At 41.3% G+C, this 20,238-nt stretch overlaps 1 protein-coding gene and 1 long non-coding RNA gene across 3 annotated transcripts in view; one reads left to right on the top strand and one right to left on the bottom strand.

Annotated features, from left to right (window-relative positions):
• METAP2 (methionyl aminopeptidase 2) overlaps positions 1-2,192 on the bottom strand; it is a 34,265-nt gene extending 32,073 nt beyond the window's left edge. The window contains exons 1-2 of one of the 2 annotated variants that reach the window (XM_059936698.1): positions 1,947-2,192; positions 62-169 (exon numbers count right to left, since the gene is read on the bottom strand). In XM_059936698.1, the coding sequence (XP_059792681.1) occupies positions 62-169; positions 1,947-2,097 (259 nt within the window). In that variant the 5' untranslated portion in view covers positions 2,098-2,192. The remainder of the gene's footprint in view (positions 1-61; positions 170-1,946) is intronic. The other variant, XM_059936699.1, reaches the window with a different exon arrangement.
• Positions 1,585-19,108, top strand: LOC132373472 (uncharacterized). The gene is made up of 3 exons (XR_009505432.1): positions 1,585-2,193; positions 18,554-18,670; positions 19,030-19,108. It is a non-coding gene; the product is annotated as an uncharacterized LOC132373472 (long non-coding RNA).
• Positions 19,109-20,238: the final 1,130 nt, after the last annotated feature.

Raw genomic sequence — 20,238 nt, 5'->3', positions numbered from 1 at the left:
CGGTTAAAGAATGTCATATATTCTTGCTTTCCTAACCACAAAAATCAAATTAACTATTTACCTTCATCGTCATCAACTCTTTCTTTCTCTTCCAATGCTTGTCTTTCCAATTGTCTTGCTACCTCATCAACCGAGGCTCCTGATTCTTTATCAGGTTCCTGTTGCTCTGCTGATCAAATATAATAACATAAATCAAATCTAATAAAGATCTTCCCACTAGAATATGTTCTAAGGATTCTAAAAAACACGTAAGTCTTCCTGATAAGTGTTCAGAAAACAAAAGCAGAAACATTACTTGAAGCAGAATAAAATTTATTTAATGGCAGAAAAATCTTCCATATCGAAGTGGTACTGCCCATTCAACAAAATACTCATTACACATTCTCTGTGCTAGGAGCTAAACTGTAAGTTGTTCCCTACCCTTAAGTAGTTTTAACTTTCTTAAAGTATTTTACAATTAGACTACAACAAATACTTTATTAACCAAGCAAGGGCTTAAGATGGGCCATAAATGCTGAAGGCCTTAGTAAGAGCATTTCTGTGGGGCCCTGGGGGCTTCAGGGGTTCAGGAAGAAAGAAATTGTCAAGCCAGGCTGGGTAAAATAAAAGTAAGTAGGAAAAGATATTCCATTACTAAAAAACAAACTTCTCCAACAGCTAAGCACAAGAGCAGGCCTTGCTGTAGAAGTGATTAGAACGTAGCTATAGGAGTAACATGTATGCGTAAAAAGAGGTAGTATTACCATGTAGCACATAATGAAGTGACATGCTGGCTACAGCAGAGAAATCATCCTGAGAGATACAACTGTTAAAGCTATATTAGGGTCAGTCTGCTGAACACCTTAAAAGGACAAACTGAAGAGTCTGGATTTCATCTGAAAGCCAGGAACAGCCACCAGACTATGTCCTGGGATTCAATTTTGCTCTGGAAGCGTTCCAGCCCCTACAGCTCTCCCTCTTCAACTCCCATCTAATCAAAATTTCAGAAGAAGCATACAGGTTAACCCTCTCTAACCTCTCTCAACTCCACTTCATCACTTCTGGCTTCTCCACTGTCCTCTCACTCTTTCTGTGGCTGATTTTAACAGTACAAATAACTCTTCCTAAAACCAAGGCCTTGATGCAACAAAAACACTTACTTCTCACAATCAAATAGTTAAGTTTCTAACTCATAATATAATCCAACTGAAAACTTTCAGCTGTTTTCCTTGTCTTTCCAGTAGATTTAGAGAAGCTCCATTCGGAGCCACAGAATATCCTACCCAGACTGCCTACAAGTGGCATCATAATCCAGGCCTAAAAGCCCAAAAGCTTGACGATACTGTGGGATTAGGCAGGTGAAGAGTCGCACCACCACCACACATCCTGCTATTACTACTCAGTGACAAGAGCGCGTGGGCATTCACATACATACACACACCCCCCAAAAGGGCAGCGCGCCACACAAATCTCTCCGTAAACTGGGATGCTGGGGGGAGGTGCTGCTGAGGCACTAAGAGTCGGTTACTCCACCCCCAACCCTCGACGAAAATATATCCCACGTTGCTCCAGCAAGGAGGCGGCAGTATGGGTCAGAACCAGATTTTTGAGGAGGCGGCCAACCCGCGAGGAAGGTGAGAGGGCTGGGCTGGGCCCTGGGCACGGCTTCAGGTCCGTCACACCGTCTGCGTGGGAGCTAAGCGCCGGCAATGCAGGGGCTCCGGCCCAGCGACCCCACAGAAGCTGAGGCACCCTCTTCTCCACCCCTCCCCCACCAGGTCCCTAATACCACGCGAGAAGCCGCCTCTCCCCGGGACTGGGAATCTGCTGCTCGGCCCGGACACACGTTCAGTCCTGGGAATCAGTCCAGGATTCTAATTCCCTAGTCCCTGTCAGCCCCGCCGGGCCTGAGTCGAGCCGTTCGGCCATCCCGGCGGGGACTGGGAAAACATAAAAACTCCCTTTACCTGTGGCAGCTCCTTTACTCTTCTTCTTCTTCCGTCTTTTTTTCTTGGCCGCCTCCTCAGCCGTAGAGGCAGCTCCCTCCTCCCTGTCGTCTGGATCCAGGTCGCCATTCAGGTGGCTCCCGCAGGACGCTGCCTCCTCCACACCCGCCATGTTGCCCGAGAGAGCGCGAGGAACTAAGACAGGGCGGCAAGGGCCCGCTCCTTCTTCACCCACCTACACCAGCGACGCCGGAAGCTGCTCTCGATGGTAGGGGCGCGGGGAACGCTGGGACGGTGGAGGACTCAACTGTGAGGATTGCGCGCGGAGCGGGGCCGGGCTCGCCTCAGGCGGGCGCGGTCGTGAAGGTCGGGAAAACCGCGCGAGACCTGACCCCTGCCTCGTCCCGCGCCTCGGGCAAACCTGCCTGCTGGGGTCAAGTTGAATGCCCGTGCCTGCCCTGTGGACAGGTGCTGTCCGCGCGCGGGAGAGGGGCCTCTCGGCTGGAAACGGAAAGTTTTATATTCGTGGTTTTATACAGCTCACCGGAAGCCAGGAGAGGGGCGAAAAAATGCCTTCACGTGTACACACTTCTTTTTTATGACTCAAAAGGACTGCGTTTTTATTCACAATTACAGCTCACGGCGAGGCCGTCCAAACACTTAAGGAAATGTACCTACAAAGGGGCCTGACTGAAGAGGCAGTCAGAGGATAAGAGATCAGGAGGCGTCTATTATTAGAGAAGCCAAGGAAAGACAGCGTCTCAAGGAGGAGGGAGTGATCAACTGCGTTGAGTGCTAAGAGGTCAAGTAAGAGGATGAAAAATGCCAGATGTGTATATTATAGTGATATGGAAACCACTGGTGACCTTAGCAAGAGCTATTTAGGTAGAGAGATGGAAGCCAGATTAGAGAGTTGAGGAACGAGAGGAAATAGAGAATCTCTTCATCTTTCAAGTTTCAGCTTAAATGCCACTCCCTCAGAGAATCCTTCCTCAACAATCTATATCAGGCCCTGCTCATACAACCACTCATTGAATTCTTAATTTTTTTTCATGGCAATTTGTAATTAATTTATTTGTGTGATTATTTTTTTTATGTGTGTCTCTCCAACTACCTTGAGCTCCATGAAGACAGGAACCTCGCCTGTTTTGTACTCTTATTACCAGCACTTACCTCTAACCTAAAGCATTGTAGGAGCCCAGTATATACTCATTGTATAAATAGCACTTAAGAAGTGCCAAGTACTTTACATTCATTATCTCATTTAATCCACTTTTGAGTTGGGGAAATTAGAGCTAGAGAGTTTTGGTCACTTGCACCAGGTCATACAGGAAGTAAATAGCAGAGTTAGAATCCAAACCCAAGTCATCAGGCACCAGAAATTTAGTAATTCTGTATTGTGCCTTTCCAGTTGAAATTCCTAATCAGTTCAATAAATACGTATTGATTGTAGACAAGAAGTAATTTTTCTTGGTGGAAAATACAAAAGTGAAAAAAAAGTACCCTCAAGAAAGTTTAGCATTCAATGAGACATATAAATAAATAAGAATACAATAAGATGCTAATACTTTCCTTACATCATTTATTATTTTCTATTCCAGGTTAGTCTGTCATAAAGATGAAGATCTTTTAAAGGGTCTAAAAGATCTTTAGATTGGGGGCAAGGATGTGGCTGTCAACCTCAGGAGGAATCAAAGCTCACCCTTGTTGTGGTGCAAAGCTACTGCCAAAAGCAACCTTATAAGTAAGATCTGCTATATGAAAAATGCCTTCAAGCTTTGTTGTGAATCTTCCCAGTTCCACTATAAGTTCTGGGAACCCTTGGGCCATGGCTACTACCTCAGACCCAGTCCAGTAGACACTGGATCCTATAGGGTCAGTCGATAAATTTTGACAAAGGGTGTTTGAGGTATAAGTTGATCTACAGAATTATCAATGTCAAAATAAAATTTGTTCAATGAAAAAAGTAATGCTAAAGTGCACTGATAACATAAAATACTGTTTCTTTGCTTCAAAGGGATTGTACTCTACTTTTCCCCCTTTCTTTCCGAAAAGAGGCAAGAAAATGAAACTTTCAAGGTAATAGTAAAAAAAAAAAAAATACATATCTTGACAGTACAGTAGTGAGTATTTGCTGGATGATAATTTTCCAGGACACTGCAGAGTCTGAGATAACTGAATAATTATACTTAACAGCCCATCACTCCTTATTTTCACCATTTTTCTTCATTTGGTTTTCTCTATAAGAGGAAGTTGAATGGGGTAAAGGAATAAGAAATGTTGAAAACTTAAGTAAGAATCTAAGAGAACCTGTATTAAATATAACTCAATACCAGCATAGGCGAGAATATTTTTTCTAGCTAATCACATGAAGTCATTTTGTCTTAGATGATTAACTAGATAAGCAGACAAAAATAAGTTTTTTCCTTAGAGAGAGACGTTTCCTATTGTAAAATCAATGTAATAAGATATATTTATTATTTTGTCCCAAAAATATATTTTTGGTGAGAAAATATTAATTCCAAACTGAGCAACATAATTAACCTCCGCCTTATTTTCTTTGAAGTCCTTGGTTAGTGGTGTGGCTTAGGACAAATCACTTAATCTCTCCAAATTTCAGTTTCCTTATTTGTAAAATGAGGATAATAATAGTACCACATCATAGGATATGGAAATTAAATTTCAAAATGGAGAAGAAGCACCTGTGACAGCACAACATCTGACACAATAGTGATATGTGTTAGCCAACATTGCTGTTAATAAGCCATGCTCTTGAACTTTTTCCATTTGTGTGGATTATATGATGGCCTAAATATCCTAAGGCACACATGTATTTTGTGACCTTTGGCAATGGGTTAACAAGAAATATATTAAGAAAAAAATGGGAAAGCTTGTTTGCTTGACATTAAGGGAAATACTGAGGATTTTTTTCCATATCTTTATGGTTTAAAAAGTGCTAGATAACTATTTTACAATGTATAGATGATATGGCATAGATACAGATATATAAATACAGTCATATTGGGGGTTAGGGCTTCAACATATGAATTGGAGGGAGGGAATATAATTCAGACCATAACACAGACCTTGCCACCCCTGATGAAGCAGCCTGAGGAAACACAGGATGCTGGCCCCGGATAGCTGAGGTGCATATCAAAGGAATGATTTCAGTGAGCCCAGACTCTTTTTTTTTTTTTTTTTTAATTAATTAATTTATGGCTGTGTTGTGTCTTCGTTTCTGTGCGAGGGCTTTCTCTAGTTGCGGTGAGCAGGGGCCACTCTTCATCGCGGTGCACAGGCCTCTCACCGTCGCAGCCTCTCTTGTTGCGGAGCACAGGCTCCAGATGCGCAGGCTCAGTAATTGTGGCTCACGGGCCCAGTTGCTCCGTGGCATGTGGGATCCTCCCAGACCAGGGCTCGAACCCGTGTGCCCTGCATTGGCAGGCGGATTCTTAACCACTGCGCCACCAGGGAAGTCCCCAGCCCAGAATCTTGCATCTTCCCATACGTAGAAAAACACTAAATTCCTTAACTCGGGATATCTAGTTTTCTCTTATTAACAGTAACCCTTTGTTCCGACTGCATGGTGGTGGTGCAAAAACTCCCATATATCCTGGCTGCCCGCTTTTGATCTTTGGAACAGTTTTCTCAGCATTTATCTGAAAGGCTGTCTCCTGGGCTTGAAGTCCTAAGAATGTCTGCCGAATAAAACATAACTCTCAACTTTTAGGTTGTGCATTATTTTTCATTTGACAGTGGCATGTTTAGGGGAAGTTCTTGCTGAGGAGTAGGTGAATTGAGACCAGATTGTAAATAGCCTTCTATGCTACCCTGAAGAGTGGCTTTTATTGTAAGGTCTCAAGGTGGTATGTGACAAGGGATATTTAAAATTTAATATTTTTTAAAATGCTTAAAATATACCACGACAGACATGTCCCCAGCATGGCAATACAATGAATAATACTGTATAGCCATTAAAAGCCAGTAAAATGATATTCATGTAGATGCTGTGGATAAATGTATATGGTTGTATAATACATACAGATGTCTGCAAGCTAGGGAAACGTGGTCATTTTTGCTTTGTGAAAGATCACTCTGATGGCAGTCTAGATTCTAGAGCAGTGGTTTCCATCCAGTAAATCCATGTGTTTTATTTTAAAAGCCAAATATATTTAAAGAACTGTATTCTATTCTGAGAGTATGGTACTTTCTAGTTTTTGAAGTTGAACAGTCTTTTAATAAGTCTAAAATTATTAGTATGAAATAACAGAGTAGAGGATGGTTTCTTGTGCCCTGAAAATTTTTTTAAAAAGGGGGGCCCACACCATGTCTGTTCTCAAAACCATTTTTTAAACTTTTATCAGCAGTGATATCCCTAAGTCTGATGGCTTGTATTCTAAAGAAAGAAGGATTGGAAGTGGCAGAGCCTGCTGGTAGGGGAAACTTGCTAATATGTTATTGTTGATAACAATATTGATGAGAACTTATGTGAAGGCTGTTGGGGGCTAGAGAGGAGAGATTGGATTGCAGAAACATGTCTAATTTAGAATTAAGAGAACTTAATGGTCCATTGAATATGGAGAGGGAGGAGTTGAAGATGACACCCCAAGCCAGGTTTCTGGCTTGGGTTCCCGGATGGATAGCGGTACCACTCCCTGAGATAGGGAATAAAGGAGGAGGAGGAGGTCTTGGAGGAGATGGAAGGGAAGATAAGCTTTGGGCATTTTAAGTTTGAGATGCCTGCATGGCCTCCAGGCAGAGATATCTGGTAGTAAGTTAGAAATATGGATCTGGAGATAGAGACATGAGAGTCATTAGGGCTTGGGTGTGGTAGAAGGCTTAAGAATGAAATAGTTCAGGGAAAAGGATAAAAAAACCGAACACAACCCAGAGGGACACTAATGTTTGGGAGTTTTGTTTGTTTATAAGAAACAATGGTGGGAAATTCTGTAAAGGAAACTACAAAAGAATGGTAGGACAAGAAGGAGAAAATACTTTAGAGAATAATCACATGGAAGTAAGGAGAGAAAGAAGTTTTACAAAACAAAAGTTTGGTCAGCTATATGAACTGCTGAATAAAGATCAAGTAGTACAAAGTCTTAAATTAGACCATTGATTTTAGCTATTATAAGGCCACTGGTGGGACTTCCCTGGTGGTCCAGTGGTTAAGAATCCGCCTTCCAATGCAGGGGACACGGCTTCGATCCCTGGTCGGGGAACTAAGATCCCATATGCTGCGGGGCAACTAAGCATGCACGCCACAACTAGAGAGCCCACATACTGCAACTACAGAGCCCACGCACTGCAACTACTGAGCCTGCGCGCTCTGGAGCCCACGTGCCACAACTAGAGAGAAGCCCACGCGCTACTACTAAGACCCGACGCAGCCAAAAATAAATAAATAAATAATTTTTTTTAATAAAGAAGGCCCTGGTGACTTTAGAGAGATCAATATCGTGAAAGGGCACAAAAAAAGGATTCTCACAAGAGATTGGGATGCACTATCCTAGACGCTAGCTCATGGAGCAAAGGATCCTTTTATCTCAAAACTACTTCATCAATGACTCTTGCAATGCTCTCCTCTTTTGTTCTCCTGGAGAGTGACTTTCTTGAAATTAAATGTGACTCCCTTGCCACATTCTCTTCTGTAATTCTTTACCTATTTTAGTTCTGTCCAGAAACATCCTGTTACTTTTTATCTTACAATATATTATTATCTCCTTTTGTAACTGGAGAATAGTTAGATCCTTAATGATAGAACTTCTTTATCTTCCCCATAATCTCTATGTAACATCCAAATATTTAGGCTGGACTTTGGGAAACACATATATGGCTCCAAGCAATATTCCTATAGCCAAGATATCAGGAGTTCTATTGCCCACATGGAAGTTTCAAGTGTTCATTGACCAGGGCTACATGGGAATCAGTATCCAGGGTTTACAAAAGAAGATAAGAGCCACATGAAATACTGGAGGACAAATGACAGTACCATTCACAGGCTCTCTCTATCCATCCCTCCAGTTAACGATTCCCACTACTTATTAAAGAATGAGGGTTATTTTAGTGTTGAAGGCAGAGGTAGATAGAGCTGAACTAGGAATATACTATGACTGAGGTTGTAATATGGAAAAGGATTAGACAGAGGTTCTCAAACTTTTGGACACAGGACCCTTTTTATACTTGAAAAATTACAGAGGACCCCACAGATTTTTTGTTTATATTATACCATAGACTGAACATTTGTTTCCCAAATTCATATGTTGAAACCCATGTGATGGTGTTTAGAGGTGGGACTTCTGGGAGTTGATTAGGTCATGAGTGCTGTGCCCTCATGAATGGGATTAGTACCCTTATGAGAGATCCCAGAGAGCTCCCGCACCCCCTTCCACCATGGGAGGACACAGTGAGAAGACAGCCGTCTACGAACCAGGGAGCTGGACCTCAGCAGACATTGAATCAACTTGACATTGTCTCCCAGTCACTGAGGTTTGGTTGATTTTGGGCAGACACCTGCCAGCACTCCCAGGAGCTGAGAATCCCTAGAGCTCTCAATCCTAATATTGCTTCTGTAACATTTGGTGAAGACAATGAATTTTAAGAAAAGTGGTAAATGCCACGAGGGAAATGTTTCCAGTACCTGAAGCATTGTCAGCAGACTTTGCTAATGCCGCTAAACAAGCAGTGCTACCAGACACCTGACCATGGAATGACTTCATTCAACCAATAATTGTCATCTGCCACCCACAGGTGTACAGTCACAGCCAGCAGTACAGACTTGGTCCCTGCCCTCCAAGGCTTCAAGTCTGTACAGAGAGATTAAGAATGTATACCATTAATCAATGGAAAATAAGGAATAAAGTGCTGTCGGAGCAGTATAGATAGATAGAACACTGAGGAAGTTTTGAGGAGGGAGAAATTTTTTTAAAGGATTTTTTAGGAAGCCTTTGAGTAGGGTCTCGAGTGACGGGGAGAATTTGGATACTGGGTCAGGGACCGTAAACGTTTACTGAACACTTACTATACACTAGGTACCATGCTAAACACTGTTCTTGCAAGATTTCATTTAACATCCAGGACACACCTAAGGGGTAACAATATTTAATCCCACCATGCCCTTCTCACCCCCAAAGACCCAGCGAGTAAGCAGCAGAACAGGGGCATGAAGGAGGGACAGTGCAGGCAAATCAGAACAATGCTAAGCAGTTTGGTTTCACTGATGCTTAGACTGTGGAAGATAGGATAGGCAGGGTTGGGACCTGATCATGGAGGGCCTTGACCCTAGGCTAGAATTGGGAGCAAATAACGAAGTCCAAATCCTTTAAAATCTACAATGATAAAGCAAGCAGGCACTGTGTGAGGCAGCTCTAAAATGGCTTTCAAGTTTGTTGTAAGAAATCAAAACCCAATCATCTCATATTTAAATGTAGAATTATTTTTATGGCTCAGCTATACAAGTTGCAGTGACATTTGAAGAGATGAATATCAATTCAATAATGGCCTATTTCTGCAAACCCTAACTGAAACTTTTAAATCTACAGTTGGGCTCTAAATATTGAATTAAAAAACCATAAAGTCTTCACCTAACCCAGCATTCACCTAATCCAGTATTCACCTAGCCCATGAATTAAAAATAAGCTCCATGCATAAGAAAGCCCATCTGATGTGCAATCGTTGTTTCATATGGTTTGCATGCTGTAGTTCAATTTCCAGCCCAATCCTGTGCCCAGAGGACACCTCGTAGAGGGACAACAGTATAAGGTCCTGATAACACACTAGCAGAGCATACTAGCTATGAGATCTTCAGCAATCATGTACCTCTCTTAGCACACTAGCTGGCACATTGGAATTACTCAGGGATGCTCAGAAGGCGTCTCCAGGGGCCCTGATGTTGATACACTCTGTGTTCCCCTGTGAAGGCAAACATGGGGATGGAGGAGTAAGTGGTCATGGGAAAACGAGTATCACTGAGACTGGAGCTCCTAGCAGCCTGTTCTTTACAGGGTGGGAGATCAGAGCCTTAACTCCAAACACACCTGATGTCTTTGATGATAACTCCCTGCCTCCTTCTCTGAGCTCTCTGCTACTGTCCAGCCACTGGCAAAGGTGGTATTGTTGCTCTTTGTGACTCATGTTGTATACAAACCATACATGAAAAAGTTCTCTTTTTTTATCATTTTGCTCTTTGGGGTGTAAGATACCTAATTCTAGAAATAACATTAATACACTTGAAGAAAAACAAAGGGAGGCCTTGCTGACCTTTTTTGAAGTGTTAGTAACTAAGATATTGTGGTATTGGCACCAGGCTAGTTAGACCAATGGAGCAGAATAGATAGCCCCAAACAGCCCCATACACATATGGAAACTTGATATACAACAGAGATAACATTACAAACCAGAGAGGAAATAATGGCCTATTCCAAATGTGGTGCTACAACTGCTTATCTATCATCTATCTATCTAACTATCTATATTAGATTCCCAATTCCCATCATAAACCCCAGGTAGACTAAAGAGTTACATATAAAAAGCCAAAATAATAAAACATTTGGAAGAAGCATAAGGAGAATATCATTATCACCTTGAGGTAGAAAATAAATTCTTAAGCACAAGAAAACCCCCCACAAATATAAGGGAAAGGGTGGATAAGTTTAACTACATTATAATTAAAGTCTTATGTACAGAAAAAGAAAATGTACAGAAATTTCATTGCAGCAGTTTGTGATAGTGGAAAATTGGAAACTACCTAAATGTCCATTAACAAGAGAATGTATAAATTGTGGACAACTGCTAATTTGTTTTGACCATCCAGCCTCTGAACCTACTTTCCACATGAGGGGATTCCCCTACCTGCTGAGGCAGAGCGCATTTCCACTCTAGATGCCAAAAATGCCAGATTCTTGCTTTCTCAGTCTCTTCTGAAGTTAGGGTCCAGGCACATGATTCAGGCTCCACCAATCCCAAGAGCCTGCTCCAGACTTTCAGGCAGCTGCAGAGGCTGCCCAGACCCCCTGTAGGTGGGAGGAGCAGCTCCAGTGACTTCCAGAAGCTGCAGTGGCTGTAGCTCTCGTAGCCGTGTCCTGGTCAGGGCTGGCAGTGCAAACTGTAGAGTCTCCTCCACAGCTGTGACTGTGGTGTCCCCACTGGATGTTTTCCCTGGCAGTGAAGCCTGCAAACCTGATTCTTCCACCCTTCCAAAGGTTTTCTAAGTTCTTTAATAAATTCCTTTATTTTTGTTTATTTACTTAAATTAGTCAGTTTGTTTCTGTTGCTGGCAGCTAAAATTCTTAACCCTGCTAGATTATGGATTATGACATATTTGTATAACATACATGAGAATGGCATATACCAAGATCAGGGTACAAAGTTGAGTGAAATCAGGCAAGACTCCTTGGAAATTTCAGTTATATCTAAAATTATAATAATGAAAAAAATGGGGAATTCCTTGGCGGTCCAGTGGTTAGGACTCCACCTTTCACTGCTGAAGGCCCGGGTTCAGTCCCTGGTCGGGGAACTAGTATACCGCAAGCCATGTGACGTGGCCAAAAAAATATATATATTTATAGCAAATGTAGTAAAATATTAAGATTTGATAAAGCTGGGTAGTAGTTTGTTTTATTATTCTTCATATTTTTTGAATATATGAACTATTCCACTACATGCACACACTAGCATACATACATATATATAAACTTTTACTATAATGAGTACACAATTGATTAGAGCAAAAATACTCTATTGAAATTATCTGCCTCTCTTTCCATAAAAGAAGATCCACTTCTAAGTTGGCCTGTATCTAAATTCACTAATAAACATTATGCTGAGAAAGGGGAAAAAAAGACATTGAAAATAGATCTGGGGGGGCATTAAGGCAAGTACTGATATACTGTCTTATATTTGCAAGCATGGATTTTCTTATGACAAGTAAATATATAACCATCATTATGTAGAAATGTGTTTCTATCGAGGGGAGACATCAAGACATTTCAAAAAGCATGACTTCAACAAACATAACTGGGTATTTTTCACATTTATTAATATTAAGTTCCTCAGGTTCAGGGTAAAGATAATGAAGCCAACATTGAATAATTTAATGATAATAAAAAATACTCTTCTAGCTACCCAGGAATGCCAGTTTTAAGCAACTTTTTTTAAAACAAACTTCAGCATCTTTTAATAATTCTTTAAGCATAATTAAAATGCACAAAATTTGTGGTTTTTTTCTCTAAAAAAAAACTTGTTTTTTTTTAGCCACACGGCATGCAGGATCTTAGTTCCCTGACCAGAGATGGAACCAATGTGCCCTGCAGGGGAAACACAGTCTTAACCACTGGACCACCAGAGAAGTCCCACAAAACTTGGTTTTATAAGCCTCATAACTTCCCTAGAAGTTTTGTGGAAATGTGTACTTACCCCTACATTACAGATGTTAATACTGAGGTACAAAGGAGTCAGAAAATTTACAGTCACATTGAGAGTGACCGATCTGGATTTAGCATTCTGATTTCTATTCTGGCTATTGGGTTACATGTCTTATCCCCTCTATTAATAGACATAAATCAACTCAGAAGTATGCTATAGGTATTTCATCTTCAGAAGTCAGTGAGGCAGCAGTACAATAATAGAAAAAAAATGCACACTGGTTCAAATTCCAGCTGTCATTTACTACTTGTGTGTTTTTGGTCAAATTATTGAATTTCCCAAGCCTCAGTTTCCCCATTTCTAAGAGGAAATAGTAAATATCTTACAGACCAGCATTCTTCTTACATTGTTAAACTGCAATTAACATTCTATTGTCATTCTTACTGGTCAATTATTTGCAACCATTTGGATTAATTGGACCCCTGAATACCTAGCTTAGTTTGTTTCAGAGCCATAGGTGCCTATATAGCTGAAAAAATTTACATCAAACTCTTTTAGTGTATTGACAAGTATTTTAGCATATTGGCAAATAAAATTCTGTCCAGAATTAAATTTCAATCCTTTACTAAAGTAGCCACTTTGGTTCTTTGGCACTTTTAAAAATGATGTTCTTTCTCTCCTTTCAGTTCTTTAAACATGATTTCTACCATTACATTTCTAGGCTTCCTCTCCCCATTGAGAGCAAGGAGGTGTGGCTTGCTTCCCAGCTGGTTTGTCCTGTGGTCCTAAGGCAGACATTGTGTGGGAATGAAGGGAATACATGCCAATGTAGCACTTACTGTACCCCTGAAGTGACAGACCTGGAGTATGATCACATAATAAACGACCAGCTGTTCTCTGTGGATCAGATCATTATAGTTTATGTGTTCTCAGCTAAGGAAAAGGACAAGACTATGAAAGAAGTGGCCAAACTGTACAGGGAACTGAATAGATCTAGAAGCATGCCTTGCATTCAGGTGAGTGTCATGTGTATAAAGGCAAATTGTGGAATAATGTTTCCTTGTATATTATACCTTAGTTCATTTCCTCAGCCAAAGGATCATGGAAGGAGTTTTTCCTCCACATTTTTTTTATTGAGGTATGACCTTCATATAATAAAGGTCACAAATCTTAAGGATACATAGCTTAATGAACTTTGACCAATGTATACACCTATAAAATCACCACCCAGATCAAGATATAGAATATTTACAGACCGGAAAAAGTCCCTCTTGCCCCTTCTCGGTCAATACTCGACCCACCTACCCATCCCAGGTAACCACTGTTCTGACTTCTATCACCATAAATTAGTTTTGTCTGTTTTAGACCTTCATATACATGGAATCATACAGTGTGCACATTTCAAAACACACAGTACTTTTTTATGTTTCCTCTGTCAGAGAATAAGAATGGTAAAAACCGGTTATGCCAACATCCTCCCACTCTGCATCCATGGCAGACATTACTGATCCATTATTTTCAACTGAGCCTGGACTGGCCCCTAAATTCTTATTTCTAATTGCACTTCAAATAGCCACTACAAGTTGATCTGTGTAGGCACTAATGAAACATCTTCTACATGATAGCCTTTACCTGCAACACATTTAATAAGTCTCTAAGTCTTATCGATTCTATTACCATGACATTTTTTTTTCCTATTTGTTCCTTCATTTCAATCCCAAAGCTTCTGCTTATTTTAGACTTTCAACACTTCCCCCCTGATTTTCTCCAACGGACTCTCTGGCTGATTTTCCTGCTTCTGTTCTTGGCTGCTCTGATATTTCCTACACATTGCAAGGTGTTCTTTTTAATATCCAAACATGACTGCACCAGGCTTCTGCTTAAAACTCTCTAAGGACTTCTTGTAGGGTCTAGTCCAAGGTCCTTTGTGTGACACTGAGGGCCACTCCTACTGGGGCTCTTCACACCCGGCCTGGTCAGTTCCCTATCCAAACCCCAGTGACAGCCCCAGGGGATACTTTACAGAACCATTGCAGAGCCCAGGTCTTGTTCTTCATTAGTCTGAAGCATGTGAGAGCTGAGGGCTTGGACCACATTGCCCCTTGTGGAGCTACTTTCAATGAGTTGCCTTTTAGGATGTTGCCCTGAATATGCCCTGAGCTTCTTTTGAGGGATGTTAAATTATCTGCTACAGATCCAATGTCTCCTATATGAAGCCAAATGTGAAAATGTCTCTGAATGAGAAGTTAGAAAAGCTTTATTACCCATGAGGAACAGGTAGGATTCTTCTTCCCTGGTAATGAGATTTTTGGTACCCAACTGAGTTTTTCTTTTCACTTTGCCTGAAAGTACAGAGCAAAGTTTTAGACTGAATTATAACAATAGGGTAAGAACTTATGGATCACTAATATGAAATTCATTTCTTCTTTTTGTATCTAGAGCTTCTGTTTATATTGAAATTTTCTCATTGTAATTTTTATAGTTTATGATTTTCTTTATGCTATACTTCTTATAAACCATCTCAGGTCTTTTGCTAAAAAGGCAGAGTATAAACAAACAAACAAACAAATTTAAAATGTAGATTTGGCTAAGGAAATACTATTTTGTCTAGCAGAGTTGAGAGTAAACTTGCAAGGAGGTGACATGTCAATTTGTAACTTTGGATGGGGAAGAAAGAATCTGGGCATAACTGGCTGTGTACCCTACGCTTCCAAAAAGTAGATTCTGTTTTAGCTCATAAAAAGGAAAAGAATTATCCCATACCAGAGACTCTAAAGGGAATATAAATTAAAATGGAGGGGCTTCCCTGGTGGCGCAGCGGTTGAGAATCTGCCTGCCAGTGCAGGGGACACGGGTTCGAGCCCTGGTCTGGGAAGATCCCACATGCTGCGGACCAACTAGGCCTGTGAGCCACAACTACTGAGCCTGCGCGTCTGGAGCTTGTGCTCCGCAACAAGAGAGGCCGCGACAGTGAGAGGCCCGCGCACCGCGATGAAGAGTGGCCCCCCGCTTGCCGCAACTAGAGAAAGCCCTCGCACAGAAACGAAGACCCAACACAGCCAAAAATAAATATAAATAAATTAAAAAAAAAAAATGGAGATGGTTATAAAATTCACGGGATAATCCCAGTCTCCCCCAAAAGAGTTGCCTGGCCTTAGTTCTCTTCTGTTCCACCTAACCAGGGACCTGTGAGGCCTCCTGCTTGGTGCTGAAATTGCTAAGTTATACGTGGAAGCTGAACAGCAGTGGGAATTCACTGGATACTCTGGTGAAAGCATCCAGGGTATAGACAAAGCCCTCAAAAGGGTATCCTGAGCCCCAGAGGCTGTTTGGTGGGTTTGGGGAGCACAGGGAGCACAGATTGTGGGAGAAGCAGCCCCACCCTCCCAGCCTGCACTAAAGCTGGAGTCCTCTGCTCACAGGCTGGAAGCTTCCTGACGGCAGGATCATGTCTTGCTCACATTATAGCCCCAGTGCCTATCACTGGATCTAAGGACATGGTTAACACTTAAAACATACTTGTCAAATGAATAAATGGACCAATGAATGAGTGAATGATTCTTCATCCTGAGGGCCAGTTATGGGGATATATGGTCACTGCTAATTCTTTCTTGGTCTCATGAGAGGTGCTTCTTGGACTATTTACTTGTGGACTGAGCTAGGTCTCCCCTAAAGAGACAGACAAGCCGAGTGGATGAGAGAGCAAGACTTTATTCAGGAGTTCAGCTCCTCACTGGAATGACAACAAAGTGCATCAAACCCAAGGGCTCTGATATTCTCGGTGTAGACAGTGCCTGCCCACCTCACCACCCCCTCATGCCTGGCAACTAATAGACAGTAAATGTTTGCTGAACTGATCAGAAATGTCAAAGTCAGAATAAGATCAAGAGAGCAAATATTTATTGAGTGCTTACTGCGTTGCACCGACTGTTTACCTGTAATATCATTTGATTCTCAAAAGAACTCTAAATAGCTGTCTTTCTGCATATGATATTGAGCACAGGTCAGTAACTGAGGTGAAGGACAGTTAGTCACTTGTCCAAGGTTACTCGCTTAGGAAGTTGGTGGGCTGAGGTTCAGACCAGGCAGTCTTACACTAGGACCTGTGCTCATAAGCACCACAGCATGCCATATAGCAGTATGGAGTAGGGAAATCAGCAGCTAAGGGAAGCAAGAGTGGAATTGAATGAGGTGAATGGATTGGGAGGAATGGTTCATATTAGCATTTCAGGAATATGTGCTTGGGCTTGTGCGGGTAGGAGGTGTGGAAGGGGCTTCGTATGTTTGCCCAGCAGGAATTGTAGAGGCCAGTGCAGCTGATCAAAGAAGCCATCCCTTGGCTGAACGCTTTTAACAATGAGGAAATAATTCCAAAACACTGTCTACTTGGATATAATCAGTCCAAGGAGCATTTTTGACAGCACAGTTCTATATATTCATTAAATCAGATAAACATTTACTGAGTTCCTACAAATGCTGGAGCATGTGACAGGAACTAGAGGTAGAAAAATGAATTAGACTCTGATTTTGTCCATGAGGAAAAGACAATCCAGAGAACAGACAATCACAACACAGTGAATTGAGTGATGGATCAGAAGTGTGAACACAACATTCGGGCACGAAGTGTCTTATAGGACCAATAAGAATTAACTTGGTAGAGAACATTTCCCACAAACTGCATTTTGGAAGGCATGTTGGAAAAATGCATGATGGAAGGCAAGAGGATAGGAAATTGGAAGATGAATTTGGGAGACTGGAAATAAATCAGTATTGGGGGGGGTGCATGTTGAAGGAGCTAGCAGCTAGAGGTTCATGAAAGCCTGATTGTGAGATCTAATAAGGAATTTGAACTCTCCTTGACAGTAAGAGGATTCATTAAAGGATTTTAAGCAGAGAAGTAACATGAAGACATTTTTTGTTTTAGAAGGATCATTTTGACAGGATGATCCAGAAAATTTCAGAGTGACAGGGAGGCCTGTTACTACATTTTACCAGGTGAGAAATGATCAGGCTGTGACAGTGGGATGGAAAAGGATGCTGAGTATGAGTGAGAGTTAGAAGCAAGACTCTATAAAATTTAGTATGTTGAGTGAGGGAAGAGTTTAAGATGTCTCTCAGCTTCTCATATGGACAATTCGAAGAATGGGCAGTGCCCCTTGTTGAGATAGGGAATTCAGGAGGAGAAGAAGAAATGTCTGTCATCTATCACTGCATAACAAACCCCCCAGAAACTTAGAATCTTAAAGCAATGGTCACATGTTTGCTCATGACCCTGCTCAGGACTTAACAGGATGGCTTGACTCTACTTCAGGTAGCACTGGCTGGGGAAGGTTGAGTACAGCTGGAGGATTCAAGAACAACCTCATTCACATGTCTGGCAGGTGGTGCTTCTGCCATTTGGGAGCTCAGTTATGGCTGCTGGCCAGGGGTCTCTGTCCTCCTCAGGAGGGACTTTCCACAAAGCTGCTCAGATTTCCTCACACCATGGGGTCTGTGTTTTGAGAAGGAGTGTTCCAAGAGGTGAAAATGGAAGCTGGAGATCTCTTAAGTTACGCACTATGTGATCAGTCAAAACATGCCAAAGGCCAGCCCAGAGGAGTGGAAATAGACTCCCATCACTCGACGAGTGGCATGGCAAAGGATTTATAGCCATCTTTAATCTGCCATAACAATATTTGAAGAAAAAGATGAAAAAATTAGACTGGGAATGCTGACTTGAGGTACCTGAGTGGCATCAAAATGGAGACATCAAGAAGTAAGCAATTCAATCTACAGGTCTGGCTCTCAGAGGAGAGCACTAGCTTTGGAAGATACTTGGTATAGACATAAGTAGTTAAACTTATGGGTTACCCAAGGAGTGTGTGAAGAGAGTGAATGGCGGGAGGCAAGACTGGAGATTTTAGTACAGTAGGTATTTAGAGGCCAAGTAGAGAAAAGGCGTGCATGACAAAGACTAGGATGGAAGACAGAGAAATAGGAAGAAAACAGAAGAGAATGGGGCCACAGAAGCCCAGGAGACAGAGAAAAAGGTACGATTCAAAAATTTAAAATGCCACGAAGCGGTCAAGTAATAAAAGAAACATGAAATTGTCCACTGGGCTTGGCAATACAGAGAGAGGTCTTTGGTGGCTTATGAAGGCATTTCTAATAGAGTGGTGGGGATAGAGTCTGGAATTTTTGGTTCAAAGATACAAATACTGATGAATGGAGCAAAAGGTTTGTTACTTGGGACTTAATGTCTTTACAATTTTTTCTTTTTCTTTTTTCAGTGTTGTTTGGATTCCTTTCGATTGATCAAATACAACATCATCTCTGCATCTAAATTTACTGGCAGCAAAAGTCCACTTCTGGTTCAAAGGCACAATGTCATCTCAGGAATTTTTTTGGTATGTGATTTGAGATATATAACTCTTTTAAATGACTGTTGTTTATGATGCTTGCCAGACTTAGAAATAATTCACAGAGTGCACAGTAGGCTAGCAGGAATGCAGAAATGAATCAGCTTGAATCACAACCTTCTGTGGTACCCCCGTGACTGCAGGTCTTCTTATAACTGTTGGATTATCCTTATAATTACTCTTAGTGAAGTTAAAAATTGGATACCCTGTTAACACTGAGGTGGCCAAAGGGGGAAATGATAACCAATTCATAAAATTATAAAAATTTAGGAAAATAATGTACAGAAAGTGCTTGTTTCAAATCCTGGCACATCATGGACACTTAATAAATGTTAATTCCCTTCCAGGAATTTTTCAGTTCAACAAATGTTTATTGAACGCTCTGCGCCAAGCACAGTGTTGGGAACTGAGGATACAAAAATAAAGCAGCCACAGTCCCTCCTGCCATGGAGCTTCTAGTCCAGTGGAGAGAGCTGCAGCCTAAGGCTTCCTGCAAAGTGTGACATGTGAGCTAGGCTCTAAAGGTGGGAGGGATTTTGATAGAAAGAGGTAAGAAGAAGGAGGAGGAGAAGGAAGTTCCAGAGAGAAGGAATATTATTAGTAAAGGTCAAGGTCTGGGGCACAAGGTACCTATAGATCTGATTTTTAGTCCTGCATCTCCCATTATAACCTGGGTTAATCTCAACTGGTAGAGGCGAGGACTGGATTAGATCAGTGGCTCTCAACACTGGCTGATGCCTTAGGTGCATGAAAAAATAATGATTTCTGGACCTTGCCCTAGAACGATTAAATCAGAATTTCTGTGGGTGAGACCCAGCATCAGTATTCTCTTTACATCAACTTTATTATGATATATTTTACATACAATATAAATGCACTCACTTTAAGTGTACAGTCCCAACGACTTTTGACAAATGTATATATATACTCATGTAACCACCTGTATAATTGAGATAGAAAACATTACCATCACCCCCAAAATTTTCTTTTGACTCTTTAGCTGTAAGTCCTTCCAACTTCATCTCCAGGCAATCACTGATCTGCTGTCACTATAGATTAGGTTTGCCTTTTCTAGAATTTCATCTTAAAGGATTCATACAATAAGCATTCTTTTGTCTGGCTATTTGGGATATTAGTGCTTTTTAAAAGCTTCCTTATATGATTTTAATGAGAAGCAATGAACTGGATGATCTCACAGGACCCTTCGAGCTAAAAAAAATACCATGATTTCATCTGCTAGTCTAGAGGTACTTTATAAAAGTTGAATTTTAGGAGTAACAAACATGACTGCTGTTGTAATAATTATGATGTTGCTAACACTAATATTTATAGGCAAAGAGCCTCTTACCTTAATATGAAGGTAAGCCAGTTTGTTCCAAGTGTTCAAATGACAGTTTAGACAAGAGAAAGAGACTTAAGACAAATGAGATGGAACAGAGGCTGCATCTGTACATGTCTTTTGAGATATATACTAAATAGAGAAAGCAAAGGTAGCTCATCCACTGATTTCACTACAGTAAAGTGAATAACCTCCTCAGATTTCAACACACATATGC

This window comes from Balaenoptera ricei, chromosome 10, assembly GCF_028023285.1.
Source record: "Balaenoptera ricei isolate mBalRic1 chromosome 10, mBalRic1.hap2, whole genome shotgun sequence".
Lineage (NCBI taxonomy): Eukaryota > Metazoa > Chordata > Mammalia > Artiodactyla > Balaenopteridae > Balaenoptera > Balaenoptera ricei.
The sequence above is the reverse complement of the archived record's forward strand: the minus strand, read 5'-3'. Positions and strand labels throughout refer to the sequence as shown.